The sequence below is a fragment of the Anopheles coluzzii genome, chromosome 3 (genome assembly GCF_943734685.1).
Source record: "Anopheles coluzzii chromosome 3, AcolN3, whole genome shotgun sequence".
In the NCBI taxonomy this organism is placed as follows: Eukaryota; Metazoa; Arthropoda; class Insecta; order Diptera; family Culicidae; genus Anopheles; species Anopheles coluzzii.
Genome location: NC_064671.1, coordinates 70,124,874 through 70,140,805, shown reverse-complemented (window position 1 = coordinate 70,140,805; position 15,932 = coordinate 70,124,874). Strand labels below are relative to the sequence as shown.

Below are 15,932 nucleotides of genomic sequence, written 5' to 3'. Positions count from 1 at the left end.
AACCAGGCCTCCGCGGTGGCGACAACCCAAAGAACAAACGGGTAATAATACCCATGCAACGATTCAGTTTGACAGTTGACGTCTTTCGAGTTTTTGACAGTACGGTCACGGATGAAGTTAAAAAGGGAAAACATCAGGGGAAAAATTAGTCGTTTAAAAATTAACATTTATTTTATTTAACGTGTGGATGTTAAAGGGATAAATTAATCATAAATAAGGAATGTTTTTAATAAGGTCTTCCATTGGTAAGCTCTAAATAAAGCACCCAACATGCCTGTCATGGGATCAAGACCCAATGGACCATGTTCCCACACGTAGGACTGACTATCCTGTTACAGTAATCAATAAGTCATTGAAAGCCAAGCCCACTAGTGGTATTGGAAGGCCTTGACCGACTACGGTTGTTGTGCTAAAAAAGAAGAAGAAGAAGAAGAAGAAGAAACAAAGCATAGCTCAAGTGCCACTAACCCACTAAGGCACGGGTGTATGAACATTTTACGGTAACATTTGTTCAATGGCAAAATTGATTGATTTTTCTGTTTATTTCAAAAATTGTGAACGTATTTCCTCACAAAAAAAAAAACATTATAAAATTAAGTTGAAATTATTTTTTATTCGTCTTGCTATGCAAACAATTCCGAAAATGTTCCTGCGATCCATAAACATGAAAAAATCGATTTGTTTCTCTTGGAACAAAAATGTTCCCGTAACATGAGTTTGACAGTTGGTCCATACGATTTGACAACAAATGTTCCCACAATATTTTCAAAGGCCCGGGCCTAAATGACCACAAAACGGGTTATAACCGGCACAAGCTCTCAACCTAAAAGGAATCTAAAACGACTTCGTTAAGCAGATGGTGAACGACTGTCTTTTTCTTGCAATGGCTTTCGACAAGTTTAATCTATTCATGATCTATTTAGCCTTCTAACTTTTCGAGCAAAATCTATATGAATGGTCGTGTGGTCAGATACGTGGGTATCAACACCAACGACCATTACTCAAATCTCACTTGCTTCAGTGCTAGTGGTACACGTTGGAGTTTAGTGTTTAAACAATCGTACCGCCGTTCTAGTTCTAGCGAAGCATAACTGCAATGCGAAACCATACAGCAGCACAGAGGGAAGGAGAAAACGCTAAAAGCAAGGAAAGCTCCACTGTGTGACTATTTGTTTGCTATTTTTAGAATGCATGAGTCGTTTGCCATCTGCTAAACGAAATCTTTCTATATTCCGTTTAGGTTGAGAGCTTGAGCCGTGTATAATCCATGTTGTGTTCATTTAGTGGATTTGTGGCACCCCAAGTGCCACAAATCCACTAAACGACCGCTAAACGGCTCAAGTTCTCTACCTAAACGGAATATAGAAAGACTTCGTTTAGCAGACGGCAAACGACTCATGCGTTCTAAAAATAGCAAAAAAGCTGGTGGCGCTATCTGTTGGTGGGATACCCCAACCAGCTGAGCTTCATCGCTTGGAGGAGAGCTTTCTCATTTCCTCTGTACTGTTGTATGGTTTCGCATTGAAGTTATGCATCACTAGAACTAGAACGGCGATACTATTGTTTAAATACTAAACTCCAACGTAAACCACTAGCACTGAAGCAAGTGAGATTTGAGTAATGGTCGCTGGTGTTGATACTCACGTATCTAACCACACGACCATTCATATAGATTTTTGCTCGAAAAGTTAGAAGGCTATATAGGCCATGAAAGATGAAACTTGTCGAAACACATTGCAAGAAAAGGATAGCAATATAATGATGAGTTGTAATACGCCATCTATTGATCAAACCCAAAGTCTATATAATACAGAGGTCGAGTCGTCCAGAACATTTGATCAAAAAGCGTGGGAAAGTTTTGACAGCTGGATGAAAAAGCTTCAATGGTTTCATCGTAGCATACATTGAGGTTTTAGTTGTTGTGCAAGCAGTGGTCTGAAAGCATTTTCGGCCATTTTTACATCGTTTGTTTGTAATATTGTACTTTAAAAAGTTGACGAATATCAAGAAAAGATATAATTATAGTGAAATTATCAATTACAACAAGATCAGCGCCCGAAATTACGACGAAATCTTGTGCAGCTCAAGAGGGTCAAAGCTAAGAGGCCAGATTTCTGATTGTGGTCATTTTTAAGTGATGAATTACTGAAAAAACTACTCCATGCCACGTTCATGAGAAAGAAATGTATAGTTAAACTAAGTTTTGAGCACAAAATGCACAATTAGCCCTAAAAAGTGTATGGTTGTTTGGAATCGTTTGTGAACGCTTTTTCATCTAACTGTCAAAAATAAGCTTTCAAAATGGCGGACCAAAATCGAGCTATGCATCGACCTCTGTATTATATGGACTTTGATCAAACCAATGAAGCTATGAAGCTTTCATTTTTTTTCTATGGATATTCAATTTTCCAGTCGTTTAAGCTTAATCTGTGGCACTTGGGACTTGGGTAATCTGTGGCGCTTAGGATGTGTGGTCTTGTAGAAAATCTAGCGTTTTGCTTACATTGGCCGAGCAAAAATTTGACCGTTTCATTCGGTAAATTTATACTTTTTAGTGTTTTGTTTTCCGTTTCTCTATTTATACATTGTAAAAACAAATCATCAATTCACAAGCATGTTGCGGCTCAAGGTGGATTTAAAAATATCAGGTGGTGGACTCTAGTGCATTTTGACAATTCGTCACATGACATAAGGTCCCCAGGATTCAAACTTTGTTTACATTTATTAAATTTGTTCATATACTTTATCTACGCAATTTTTTCGATTAAATGTTCTTTAAAAATATATTTTGGACTTTGCGAGTTCTTATTAAACATTAGAACATGGATTAAAGTGTGTTATTTTGTTTTATTCCGTGAATTTATTCTATAATTCATTGTGTTTTCGACATTTTTGGAGATAAAAATTAAGAAAACCATTATTTTTTCAATTTTCACATTGATTCCTTATTATCGACGAGCCGCATGGACAATTTACGTGAGATTAGAACTCATACTCACATGATTTTAAATTTCGTGCATAAACAAATCATCAAATCTTTTGTTAATATATCTCATTTTTTCGATAAAATCAATAGACACACAAAAATGCACATAATAACAAAGAAATCTGTTCTATTTGCTGAGCTTTGTGTGCGGAAACCAATGGTTAACGGTTCAAAAATGACGTAATGTCCCTCAACTATGGCGACCCCCCAAAGGCCCTAATCCACCACCTGATATTTTTAATCCACCTTGGTTGCGGCTTTGCTCAATGTCGGATGTCGCGTGTCGGATAAGCTGCTCAAAGGACAACTTTGTCCGACATTCCTCGAGCAGTGCTGCCATCCAGCAGACACTGCTGACATCATTGCTCTTTGGGAATCGAGTTTTGCGTAAACAGTACGCAAAACAAAACAAATCGATATTGATTCTTTCACCAAAGGGTAAAAGCAAATCTTTGGCCGCTCCAGTTTGTCGACACCAAAATGAGCGCTACGCTCGTGAATATAGCCGAGGAAGACTTCTTCGGCACGGTCATTCGGTACGGTTTGTACGTTGGGGCGATTTTCCAAATGGTGTGCCTGGCAGCGTGCATCGTCCTGCCCGACTCGTCCGGAGGCAGCGGTGAACCGGGAAGTTGGTCACCGAAGGTAAGCTGTGTGTGTGTGTTTTTGCAGTACAGTGGACAGTTTGATTCTTAACAAATTGGGTTCGTTCCTCTGCTTTCAGAACAACGACAGCGAAGACTCTAGCTCGGAACACTCCTCGCCACAGAACACTCCCAGAAGACCGTACCACCGTAGCCGCAAGCAGGACAAAAAGAAGCGCCGCTAAGCTGCTGGCACTCCTGCTGATCACTTTCCACGCAAAATCTACTTTAATAGCATTCCAACGCTAGTCTGAGATGTGTTAGATGTTTTGTCCCTTCTCTAGCTTTTAATCGATATCTTATCGGGCGACTTCGGCAATGACCGATCTCACTGCGTACTTAGCGATAGGAAGCTCAACGAGATCTTCGTCTACTACCATTCCGTAGTGAAACAAAATACTCATCAGCCAACCGAGACTAAATGTAACAGTGTACTTATTGTCGACTTATAAAACATTTAACTTCACAAACCAAAGGCGGTTAGTTCTTTCAATATTCGAAATTTAAAATCAAACACTTTAAAAGGCATTTACAAATTCACCGTCTACCAGTACAAGACTTTATATTGCAAAAGAAAACAGTTTCTTTCATTAACTTTACACATAACACATTGCACCCTTTTCTGGCAGGTCAACGTCATACTCCCCACGAACGGGCAAGTACGTTAGATAACAAAACAGAAACCAAAAACAAAAAAACGGTAGAACGACAGGAAAATCAACAAAATTGCTCTCTAATTATGCTACAACGGGGTTTGTCCTTATTTTTCTTTTCAACTATTAACATACGCCTACACAGGAACTGGCGAGAAGAGTAGAGACCGAGTACGAAAAGTCCCGCCACCGCGTCTTATGTCAGCTTCGAGTGGATCTCGTTCTGGGCGCACTTCATCACCGCCAGCGCTCCCTTCGCGATCAGGTCGTGGGCAAGATCGTAGCCGAGCTTCTCGCAGCGCTCGAACACCTCCCGCTCGATGTGCGCATGCCGGTGCATCCCGCAGAACAGATGCTCGCTGTCGTCCTTGAGCGTCGGCTCCACGATCTGGCGCCGATCGAGATTTTCGTTGTAATCGAGCACCTTGGCCGAAGCGAGAAACGGACACTTCTCTACGAGCGGTTCCACCCCGGGCAGCGGTGGTGGTGCCGCTTTCGTCTCATTAGCACCATTGTTCGCACCGTTGTCATGGTCCTGCTTTTTGCCCGTAACCGGGCACACCAGTCCGACGGCTATGCTGCCCACCAGATCGACCTTCTCCTCCGTGCTTACGAACGGACAGTCACCCATCACCTCCTGCCCGACCGGGAAGCGTGCGCTGGGGCAAAGATCGACCTGCTCCTTTTCGGTCGACTTTACCTCATCCCCTTCGGGCGTCCCCTGGTCGGGCGCCACCTCACCCTCCAGCTCGTTGCCATTCCGATCCGAGCCTACCTTCGCGTCCGTTACCAGCTTCGTCAGCTCGGACGAATAAGGACACTTCTTGAACAGCTCGCCGTGAATGTCGATAAACTTGGACAGATCCATCCGCGCACCGCCGTCCTTCGAGCAGCCGGGCAGCAGTATTTCGTTGTCGCGAATAATTTCCGGACTCTTCTTGCGCTGCTGCTGCTCGTGATCGATCGGGCAGACACGTTCTGCTTCCGGGCTGGAGGAAGAGGAGGAAGCGCTTCCCTCCTCCTGGCGGCGCTTTTTCACCTCCCCACCACGGGGTTTCCGCCCGCCGTTCGTCGTCCCCCGACTGTCGGCCAGATCGAGCGCACAGTCACCCTTCGTACGGATCTCCGTCTTACCATCCAAGCTCCAGACGGCGCCCTCCACGACGAGCTGGAATGATTCGTTGCCGCTTTCGTCCGACGAGTCCTGGGAGGCTCGCTTGCGCACGGGCGATCCATCCTCAGCATCATCAGCTCGCCAGCGACGTTTCAGGTCGGTCCGTACGGCCACCGGTGCGCTGCAGCCACCGCCGAGCGTCTTCAGGAAGCTTCGCTCCGTCAGTATCCGGCACTGCGTCTCCAGATGGCACAGCTTCCCGAGCATGCCCAGTATGTACTCGTCGTTCGAACGACACTCCACGGCCAGTGCACCCTGCCCGACCGCGTACAGTATTTCGTGCGGCTCGATGATCTGATCGATGCGCTTGTTCCACCCCATCCGGACGAGCCCGGCCTGGGCCAGTATGATGCCGGCAAACTTGGACGCTTCCGCGTCGAGCTTCGCGAGCCGCGTGTTCAAGTTGCCCCGGATGTCGCAGACGGCGAGATGGGAATAGTAGCGCGCCAGCTGGGCCGACCGTCTGAGCGAGGACGTACCGACGATCGAGCCACGTGGCAGTGTTGCCAGCGTGCAGCCGCGATGCCGCTCGTTCAGCACGAGTGCGTCGCGCGGATCCTCGCGCTCCAGCACCGCCCCGATGGCCATACCGAGCGGCAGCGCGGTGGGCAAGTCTTTCAGCGAGTGTACGACAAAGTCCACGCCACCGGTACGGAGCGCATCCTCCAGGTCCTTGGTGAAGAGCGACTTTTCGCCGATCTTGGGCAGTGATTTGTTCAGCACCCGATCACCGACCGTTGTCATCGTATCTGTTTTGGGCGGGTGAAGAAGAAGAGCAGAAAAAGACAAATATTTATTTAAATTAATAACACATCAAAGACATAAAAAAATAATGTTACTCCCTCTTATCGTGTTTTGGCAGAAGAAGCGAGAGTGTAAAGGTGAGAATATGCTGCAAGATTATATTATCATAACAATGCCAAAGCTGACGAACAGCATTGCGGTGTTGAAATCATTTAATTAGACCAGGGCCCAGCCTCTTATCTTCAGGTGTAACGGTTTGGAGCAGTTAGGTGGATCGGTCAGGAGAAGTTTGCTGCTTGCTGAGTTCTACCGTTGATAATGAGGCTTGCCGTGCTCTTTGTGCATTAATTGTGTGCCGCCAGCAGAAGAAAGGTGTTGCAATACATGAACTCTACAACCTGAACCTACCCTGAACTGGCTGATAGGAGCATCATATGGAAAAAAAATCATGAATGCGCATTTGAGAGCATTTCTTCTTGCCTTAATCTATCGGGCCTATCGGCGAACAAGTAGCGAGACAGGCATAAGTAGCACACAGACAGTGTGGTAGGATTTATGCGCTGCTTGACCTTCGCAACAGGAATGTCTTGAGGGCATCAGGCGAAAGAACGGGCACGAACAGTTGATATTGCCAATCAATGCTGAAGCTGTTTGAAACGATTATATCTGCCTTTCTAAATTTATGAAAGGCAAAAAATACGGTAACAAAAAACTGTCGTGAACTTTCCAAGGTCATAGGAAGAAGAAGAAGAAGAAGAAGAAGAAGACAAAAAACTTCCCACAAAATACCGGTTTAAGCAATAACGCTGAGGACCGCGTCCTAACGTGCTGGAGGGGAAGGTAAGTAAAGACAAGGCGCTCCGCTCTAACATTCGCTTTGTGATTTGCATAATTCCTTCCCGCTGACTGCCAACTGACGTAACACGGTGTCGGTAATGGAACGTCGCGTTTGTCCACCCAAATCATTACTCAAAGTTTTCCGTGTGCGCTCGCGTCAACTCTTTGCCAACGTCGGGCTGTTACTGGCCCCGCTGTGCCAAACGCGCAAATGTATCGCAATGTCCCGCCGCTTTTAATGTACGGCACTAAAAGCTTGCCCCCGAACGTGCCTCGCGAGGAGAGGAACATTGGAGGAAAAACGTTCTCAGACGTTAACAACACGTGTCTCCCGGTGTACGGGAGAAAACGTGCCGATACAAACGTACTGCCCCAGGTCGCATAATTTAGAAACAATATGGAATACATACAACATCGAATATGCATCAATGCCTATGTGTGTGTGTGTGATATGTGATCGATCGTATTGAATTGAGATACATGAGCCGGGAGGAGCGTGCTTGATGGCAACTGCCTATAACAGAATCTTATCGCCAAACGCAGCAGCGAGCACATTTATCGCGCGTCGCGTAAGCGCAGGGTCCGGAAGATGGAGAAGCGGAGTTCCGTGAGCATGACTAGCGCGTTTCTGGTCGACACAACTGGGCAGATATCTACCCAACCCAACGGCCGGACGACACCGCCGCACGATGACTTTCAAATGACTGCGATCGTGCAATGGAATTGATGTGCCCCGAGCAGATTCTATTTTTGTTTTTGGCAAGCGCTGGAAGCAAAATTACTTACGAATCTCGTACACCACATCCGGGTTGAGCTTCTGGAGCAGCGAGATTACGTGCTTCGTTTGGGTGAGTGCCAGCTGGAAAGGAAAACAAAAGCGAATTATTAAAGTCCGCTTGATGAAGTTAAGCAATAAATGTGTGTGTGTGTTTTTTTATGACAGCATAATGAGTGCATCCAGTCGGTAGCAAACGATCCATTTTGCTTGGAACTCCCTCGCGCCCATTAGTCCCCATTAAGTGACCTCCAGTAGTGGTGGTGGTGTGTCAAAAGGTCGGCTTTGAAATTCTAATTGCCTGCAGCAAACGTTAGCTCATCCAAGTAGTCTGGGCGTTGGATATTGTCCCAACGACACAGCAAAATGGACGTCGGGTTTCGTGCCGTTAATGAGGGGATGATATTGTCAGCCCTTTATTTATTACTTTAGTGCAAAGAAGCATGGAAGACCAGGACAGCAAAACAAAAAAAAAAAAAAACAATAAAAAAGATACGAAATTGATGTGCTATGTCCTTTCAATAAAGTGTGCGTGTGTAAACCAGGGCAATCGAATTTTCTTTTCGCGCTCGTGTAACACTCCTAACATAACGCGTTTAAACTACTATCGCGCAATTTATAAATAATTTATTAATTTCTTTCTGCCCCCTTCTTTCAGTTTTATGTGTACCGGTGCCGCCTTAAAGTGGCGTCATGTTTGAGTGAATTTGAAGAGGGGGGCGGGGGGTTGATTTTTGGAAAATAAAAACCGAATCTGACCTGATCCAAAACAACGCACCAATGAGTTAATAAACTTTCCACCCTTTTTTTTTACTCGTAGCGCTTCATAACACGTGTGTTACGAGCATGCTTTAAAAAAAACGACAAAGTACGTCAAAACCGATCACAAAAGTACGGAAAACGTTTGCTACACTTGAGTCAATATTTTTACCAATCCAATGGGGGATGGTGGTGGTGAAGGAACAACAGATTGTTTGATGGGGCTTCGCGGATGTCAATCATTTGTTTAACAAGCCTTACCCGCCCTCTCGGTACGGCATTACCAGTGTCCTGCGTATCTGTTTCAAGAATCCAAGAAGCCATAGGATAAGAAATTCAAATTGAAAGGGAAATTCTATGACTCTTCTTACTATGGACCAGGCGTCTGTTTAAACGAGTGTAGTACCCCCCGCGCATATAATCCCCAAGGTAAGCAAAAAGGGCTTAATCTTTATGAGCCATTGTCAGTTCACCGGTACCATAAATTGTAACACTTCTACCCCATCCCGTTTCCCTTTACCTACCTCACTTTTGCGCGATCCAACGCGGATCGTTTTCGTCGCGCGATCCTGCTGATCCTTCGCGCTCATGATGATGGTTTTTTTTGTTTTCGGTCACTTTACTCTCCAATTTCCGTACGTTTTTTTCCGTGTCCGTCAGTTTAGTTTCCGTTTTTCTTTTCACGCACGCACACACACACCTTTGACCAAACTTAAGCCGAAAGGTACATTTCACCCGGGACTGCACTGGCGCTATTACGCACCCCGCGCCTGTTTCCTGCGGTGGGTTGTGTAATGGCACATGTACGTTGGAGGGCGATCGCAGGCCAGCAACCAGGGCAGGGGTTGAACGTTCACTGTAACGACGCACCGTTTCGTGCCTAAAGGCAGGTCGCGCTCGTGATCATAGGCGCAGCAGCAGCAGCACGCTCTCAATTCGACGACCAGTGAAAGTACCGCCTCGAACGTGGTCAATCTCCTGTGTAAGTGGGGTTCGTCGTCTTCTGGGGAGTTTGGAGCACCTGGGACGGTGGTTGTGGGAATGGGGAAATCTCACACCGATGTTGTGTGCTGGAGTGGAATTCCGTCTGCTTTGAGATGCTGCTGCTCACTAACATGAAAGTCCCGTTGGGTGGCAGTGGGAAGCCGCGATTGTCGCTTATCCCGTTAGATTGCTGCGTGGTTGGACTGCACTCTCTGCACCCCAAGAACGAGCACCGATTGCACTTTTCCCTCGCACACGAGCTTATCAATAGAGAATTTGCCACAAATTGCGCTACCGGAACACGGCTGTATAGGGGGATGGGAGAGGTTACGCGGCAATGAAGTACTACTTGCGCCCGCGGAACTGTTTACATAATGGGTTGTGTCTTTCACTCGCAACAGTTCACACCCCACCGTCACAAATTCACGACTTTTGTGCTGCACGAACCACGGCACGGCACGGAACGGCACGAACGGAAAGGAGACTGTGATTCGCTGCGTGGCCTACTCTGGTGTGTCACCGTGACCAGCCTCGTACGCACATTCCACGCGGAGCACAACACACACACTGCGAGCGCACACTTGGCGTGCGAGAACGGAACGGCTCGAGGGAAACGGGTTCCGTAAAGGGGGGCACACGTTCGGTTGTCGATAGAAAGGAAAGGGGGTAACTACCAAGGTGGCTAGCACGTGGTGTGCCAAACCGAGAAAGAGAAAGAGAGAGAGAGAGAGAGAGCTCGCCCGAGCACGTTGACGTTTGAGCCCGTTTGACGTACGCAAGCTTTGTTTACGTTTTATTTTTGTCTTGGCAGTTATTTTTATTCTATTTTTTTTTCTTCGTTTTTTTCTGTCCTGCTTGTTTTACATAAAGTTATGCAAATAAAATAGATACTATTATCATTATCACTATACAAAATTCTAATAAATTTCCTACTCTCGTTGATAGGCTAATTCCTATGCTGCACATTTACTACCGGGTATGTTTTGTTGACTGGAACAGGAATTGTATCGGATACATACCCGAAAGGCCCAAGAATCGTTCCGAGTCCGACTCCAGAACAGTTTTAGGTACAGTTCTTGAAAAAAAGGAAATCGGGAGCTTTTTCTGGATCAGTATGTGTTCACGATCGGTACCCACCAGGACCAGAATGGGTATCGGTATCAGTTCCAGGTCCTTTATGGGTTTAGTTGTAGTTCCAGGAGTAATGTTTATTCATGAGTATTTCCAGGACCGGTATGGGTTCAGTATCAGTTCCAAGTCCTGTATTTATTCAGTATCACTTCCAAGACCGGTATGGTTACATCATAGGTTCTAGGACCGGTATGGGTTCATGATAGATTCCAGGATCATTATGGGTTCATGACAGGTTCCAGGACCGGTATGGGTTCATGATCCTTTCCAGGGCAGGTATGTTCAGTATTTGTTCCTGGATCCGTTAGGATTCAGTTTCGGATCCTGGACTTGCGTTGGTTCAATGCCGGTTCTGAAGGCATTAGGTCATATGTAATTCTTGAAACAGAAAAGGTTATGTATTGGTGTTAAGGAAAATTATAGGTTTGATTTTGATTTTAGGTCTCTTGAGGGGTGGTCATAAGAAACTCATTTTAAATGGGTTTCGAGTCCATTGCTTTCAATACACTCTTTACAGTAAAGGGGATGTTTGAAATTTATTTGCGTAGCTCTGTAACCTGGCCAAATAACATATTCTAATTATCTCTTGAAGTTTTATTTAATTCTTTTCAATTGACAATAATGTTACACAGAAGAGAAGAAACCTTTCTTTCTTTTGCATTTTATTCGCTTCATCATCATCATCATTTGCATAAGACACTAGAGTTTCACAGCTACAGCAATAAGTAACATTACAGCAGTAAGAAATACTTAAATACGGCCAACGCCTGTTGTAGTTTATAATTTCATGCCAACCATCCATTTTTTGTAAACAAATGTTCTGTCCGAGACACGGGAGGGGGAAATAATTTTAACCATTTTGCGTGTCCAAAAGCAGTTTAAAAAATTGGGCCACTGCCACAAGCACGAGCGACTCCAGCATACGTTAATAACATCATTGAATCACTGAATCTGATTGTGTTGCAATCTAAAACTACAGCCACATTCCTTCCGACTTGTACCGACTGCACTGCATAAGGAAGGAAGGAAAAGTATAATAGCGAAAAGAAGAAAAAAACAGTATACTAGAATAATGTATCTCTGCCCCTTAAAGGTAACCACACACACTGCACACTGCTCAGTACGTGCTAAAGATGTAAGTACACACACACACATTGTGGGAACAAATTAATAATGTGAACAGCAAAAGCTCACACAGTACATGGAAATGTTGCTTTTGGCTCTTTTGCTTAGCACCTTAAACAAAAACAAAAAACAAAAGTGAGATAGGCGTGTAGCAATAAAATGATGTAAAACAGAAGTCTTTGTGCCGCGTGTGTGTAGTCTTTGTCCTATGTATCACTGTCTTTTTTTCGAAATGTGTTATGTTTAGTTAATTATGTTTTAGCTAAACCAATGCTTATTGCATATCTACTACTCATAAGTTGTTGTCGTCTAATCTCTACCATGATCATTACAGTCACGTGTTCACGCGATGCTATCCACGATGCTAAATAGCGCAAACAGGCACACTTTAAAACAACATAAGTACACATTTCATTCCCTTGCAAACCCCACCCCAGCCTAGAGTGTTGAAATCTGTATCCGTTCCCCCATTTGGATACATGAGAGTTTGAATTTTGACACTTTTTCCCCTATAGCGAACCCCACCTTAACGCCTGGAGTGCAGCTGCAACAACGACTATCCTGTCGTTTCCCTCCGAACTGGGGGGCCATTACGTGGACGAGTTGTTATAGTTTTGACGGCCACCGAGCTCGAGCAGGTAGCGATCGGGATGGTCCATCCAGTCGGCCGCCGTCATCTTGACCGTTCGCTGCCGTTCCGCTTCCTTCACCTGCCACTTCTTGATGTCGAGCTGGACGTCGCGCTGCTGCTGGTTGCCGCAGCCCCACACCTCGATCGAGAGGATTTTGTGCTGCAGCGCCCGGTACTCGAGCCGCTCGAAGTGCTCGTCCACGATCAGGATCGGTTTGCGCGGATCGGACCCAGCCCGCAGGCCCTTCGGGTAGCCGCGGATGTGCGTGTTCAGGTAGAGGCTTTTCGGTTTCTTCTCCAGCATTTGGAATCTGTACGTGGAAGAGCAAGGCGCATTGTGAAACACTAAAAGAAACGATAAACACTTGGGCACATACTTTGGCAGCAACTGCAGACAGCAGCTTCCTTCGTCGCCGATGTACAGGTGCGTTTCGCGCCACTCGTTCGGGTTGGCCACGCAGAATAGCAAATCGTCCTCGCAGCGAAACAGTATCAGGTTCGGACCACGATACCCGAGCACGTGGTGCAAAAACCGGTTCGTGCCCGACCCATCTAGCCGCGAATCGTACAGGGACGTCCAGTGCGAGGGCACCAGGGATAAGAGTTTCGCCAGGAAAATCTACCGAAAATTCAATTTAAAGAAAGATAAATTGACAAATCGACATGGAATTGCACCCTTTCCACCATTTCCAACTTACGTGCGATGTTAGGTTGGCCGAGTTGGGATTGATCGGTGCCGGCACGGACTGTGGTTTGCTGTACAGCGGTGGAAGCGAACCGGCCAGCAGCCATGCTTCGGACAGCGGCAGCAATGGTTGCTGATTCTTAAGCCGCTCGCGCTCTTCCGCGGTCAGCGGTTTGCCCGGTTCACGGGGCAGCATGCTGGCGCCACCGATACCACCGCCAGCGCCGACACCACCGCCGAGCTCCTTGCCGAACGGGTTCGTCTTCTCGAGGATGGGTGTCTGCAGCTCGAGCCCGTAGCTCGCTTCGCCCGCGTTGATGGCACTGATCGACACGACCGTCTCGCTGTTGCTCACCATACTGTTGTCCATGATCGTGCGGTGGGAGGTGCTGAGCGCGTGCACGCAGTACTTGTGGATCGGCGGTACCAACCGGGGCACATTGTTCTCCAGCCAGCGGCAAATGTAGCCCGGGCTGAGCGATTCCTTGGAGAAGAAGCACGACTGCACGACCGAATCGAGCGTACGGTTAAGCTGGGAGTTAAAAAATGGACAAATTTAGTGACGATTTGTAACAATTGCAATTGCAATTGCAGGAAAGCGAGAATTCATTCCGAAAATGGTATTTATATGCAAACACATTACCGATAGCTCATCATCCTCAATCTTTAAAAAGCAGCGTTAGATTAAATACAGTTGTGTTAACGATTTTGCAACAAACAATCGCTTATTGGTAATTATGTAGCCACTTACCAGCCGGCACGATTGGGGCCCATCGGAGTAGTGTGCCATCGCGAGATTGTAGCAGGTGCGCAGGAGATGCTTCAAGTTTTCCGGCTTTATCAGCTCGCTCTCGTTCAGATCGCCAAACATGCGCACGTAGCTCTCCAGTATGACGGAATCGTCCAGCAGGGCGAGAAACTTCTCACTCTGCTGCCGGAACGCCACCAGCCCCAGGTGTTCCGTTTTCGCGTGGCTCATGAACCGCAGATAGCGGAACAGCTTGTGCCCCAGGTCAGGGTACTTGGGAAACACGTAGCGCTGTGTAAAAAAAAAAGGGAAGACCGGTTTTTGGTGAGTTGCAGTGAATTCAAACAACGCGCACAATTCAACGCGCTTCGCTTACCGCAAACACGTCCCCCGTGACGCCGTGGATGCCGTGCAGTTCCTCACACTTTTTGGCCAGTATGCGGCCCAGCTTGTCCACCGGCTGGAACTGTGCCTGCGACCGGTCCTGTATGTCGGCCCCGCTCGCTGTGCGTGTCATGCCGCGCACACCGGGAGCAGCACCGGCCACAGCGCTGCCACCGTTCGCCTGCGCCGGTTCGCCCGCGCCCGCGTTTCCCTTCGCTTTGGAGGGACTGCTCGAACCGGACCCCTGCTGCTTCCCTCCACTGTGCGCGTTGCCCATCGTTAGTCGCGTGCAGGCTTTCCTCTGATTGCTAAGCTGCCTTTCGCACACCAATTGCACTAAGTACTCTGTAAAAGGGAAGGTAGAGAGGTAAAGCATTAAGAGACACATAGTTGAGCGTATTGCACCAGCAAGAAAAACGATTCAAACACACGCGGTGCGCTCGGATGGAAAACCTGTTCGCCTTGAAAAACCAGATCGCACGTGGCGACGCTCGAGGGGAGTGAATCTGTTTGCTACTGCATTTAATTATCGTCTTGGCGATACACCCAATATTGGTGTAAAGTACGCAATAGGTCTGATTGAAACAAAAACACAGCGATATGCCAGCTGGGAGATACGCGTCTCGGAATGATAAATCAGCAGCTTCTAGCTTCAATTGCCTTTTTTGCGTTTTGTTGAGCATTTCATGCTTCTAAAAACGTAGAAAATAGCTTATTGCACTTCAAGCACGGCCGCAGGGAAATGGAAAAGGGATTAAATACAAACTCGTCCGTCCCGTTACATGCATATGCATGGGGGATAAAGCTCCCGGTGGGCACTAAATGCCATGAAATTTATGACCGTAGTGCTGTGTTCCGTCGCAAACTCCACCTATCACGCGCCACCTGTGCCATCGTTTGCTTTATCAATATCAAAATGACGAATGGGAACCGTGTTTTACGTGTTTCATTCATTGCTGCGTTCGCGATTTCTTCGGAGCTGATAAGGGGCTGTTGCTGTTACCGCTGATTCGTGGTGGAGGGGACCCTTCAAACGCTTCAAGAGGGTAATCTCGTTTCCAACGCATCCAATACGAATCCTGGTGGATAGCCTAAGCTCTACCGTCCGGACCAGTTTCTTACCTAATCCAATTCCGCCTCGCAAACAATGTTCCCGTGTGTTAATTGGTGTTTGTTTTTCGCTCTACCTACCCCGCACACACACTGATGGTCGCGGACACTTGTTGCGCTCGACGCTTGCCAAACGGCTGGGGAGGTGTGGGAGAGTACGGGCGGGGATACGGTTCCGAAAACGACGTAGGACGGGTTATGCGCTTCGAGGTGCATAGGTTACACACGACAACGACGACGACGACGACGGCGGGAGCGGGCAGCCTTTGTCCTTGGCGTCCACATACGACAGAGATCAGATCAGTTTCACGGCACTGGAGCAGCTGGGCGCAATCATTCTATCATCCAGCAGCGGACACGGGGACACACACGGAAACGGGGCCAAGCTCGAAACTACGTTGTTTTCAGATTTTGGTTGGAATTTTCTTCTCCCCCCCTCTTCGGACGGATTTGTTTTGACAGCGAGCCCGTCCCCGCAGCGCAATTCGAGCTTTTTGACGGCCATCCTTTGCTCGAAACGTCAAACACCGTCACAACTAGTTTCAAAAAGCGTCGCCAGCGA

General features: G+C 46.9%; 3 protein-coding genes and 1 long non-coding RNA gene across 9 annotated transcripts; 2 read left to right on the top strand and 2 right to left on the bottom strand.

Annotated features, from left to right (window-relative positions):
- Positions 1–3,365: 3,365 nt before the first annotated feature.
- On the top strand, positions 3,366–4,336 carry LOC120959975 (protein anon-73B1). The gene is made up of 2 exons (XM_040383812.2): positions 3,366–3,631; positions 3,711–4,336. The coding sequence occupies exons 1-2, from the start codon at positions 3,467–3,469 to the stop codon at positions 3,813–3,815; spliced, it is 270 nt and encodes an 89-aa protein (XP_040239746.1). The 5' UTR covers positions 3,366–3,466; the 3' UTR covers positions 3,816–4,336.
- On the bottom strand, positions 4,159–10,236 carry LOC120959971 (uncharacterized). Its single transcript, XM_040383803.2, has 3 exons — positions 9,097–10,236; positions 7,825–7,897; positions 4,159–6,206 (listed from the first exon to the last, which is right to left on the bottom strand). Exons 1-3 carry the CDS (start codon positions 9,160–9,162, stop codon positions 4,480–4,482), a joined length of 1,866 nt encoding a protein of 621 aa, XP_040239737.2. The 5' UTR covers positions 9,163–10,236; the 3' UTR covers positions 4,159–4,479.
- Positions 7,791–11,563, top strand: LOC125907532 (uncharacterized). The gene is made up of 3 exons (XR_007452745.1): positions 7,791–7,886; positions 7,982–9,001; positions 10,502–11,563. It is a non-coding gene; the product is annotated as an uncharacterized LOC125907532 (long non-coding RNA).
- On the bottom strand, positions 11,333–15,797 carry LOC120959972 (uncharacterized). 6 transcript variants are annotated; one of them, XM_049610362.1, is made up of 8 exons: positions 15,027–15,178; positions 14,692–14,952; positions 14,253–14,605; positions 13,880–14,167; positions 13,772–13,792; positions 13,142–13,660; positions 12,821–13,062; positions 11,333–12,754 (listed from the first exon to the last, which is right to left on the bottom strand). In XM_049610362.1, the coding sequence occupies exons 3-8, from the start codon at positions 14,535–14,537 to the stop codon at positions 12,403–12,405; spliced, it is 1,707 nt and encodes a 568-aa protein (XP_049466319.1). In that variant the 5' UTR covers positions 14,538–14,605; positions 14,692–14,952; positions 15,027–15,178; the 3' UTR covers positions 11,333–12,402. The 6 variants fall into 6 exon arrangements, with proteins under 6 accessions (XP_049466319.1, XP_040239741.1, XP_040239740.1 ...); XM_040383807.2 differs by lacking the exons at positions 14,692–14,952; positions 15,027–15,178 and adding an exon at positions 15,383–15,797; XM_040383806.2 differs by lacking the exons at positions 14,692–14,952; positions 15,027–15,178 and adding an exon at positions 15,452–15,797.
- Positions 15,798–15,932: the final 135 nt, after the last annotated feature.

Excerpts from the sequence above, each read along its gene's own strand:
- LOC120959972 (XM_040383804.2), bottom strand. The coding sequence starts at position 15,054 with ATGCATATGCATGTAACGGGACGGACGA. Across the intron at positions 13,661-13,771 it reads TTGAGGATGATGAGCTATCG|CTTAACCGTACGCTCGATTC; the intron begins GTAATGTGTTTG and ends TTTAACTCCCAG. Across the intron at positions 12,755-12,820 it reads TGTCTGCAGTTGCTGCCAAA|ATTCCAAATGCTGGAGAAGA; the intron begins GTATGTGCCCAA and ends TTCCACGTACAG.
- LOC120959975 (XM_040383812.2), top strand. The coding sequence starts at position 3,467 with ATGAGCGCTACGCTCGTGAATATAGCCGAGGAAGACTTCTTCGGCACG. Across the intron at positions 3,632-3,710 it reads CGGGAAGTTGGTCACCGAAG|AACAACGACAGCGAAGACTC; the intron begins GTAAGCTGTGTG and ends CTCTGCTTTCAG.
- LOC120959971 (XM_040383803.2), bottom strand. The coding sequence starts at position 9,162 with ATGAGCGCGAAGGATCAGCAGGATCGCGCGACGAAAACGATCCGCGTT. Across the intron at positions 7,898-9,096 it reads TTGGATCGCGCAAAAGTGAG|CTGGCACTCACCCAAACGAA; the intron begins GTAGGTAAAGGG and ends TTTCCTTTCCAG. Across the intron at positions 6,207-7,824 it reads GGATGTGGTGTACGAGATTC|ATACGATGACAACGGTCGGT; the intron begins GTAAGTAATTTT and ends CGCCCAAAACAG.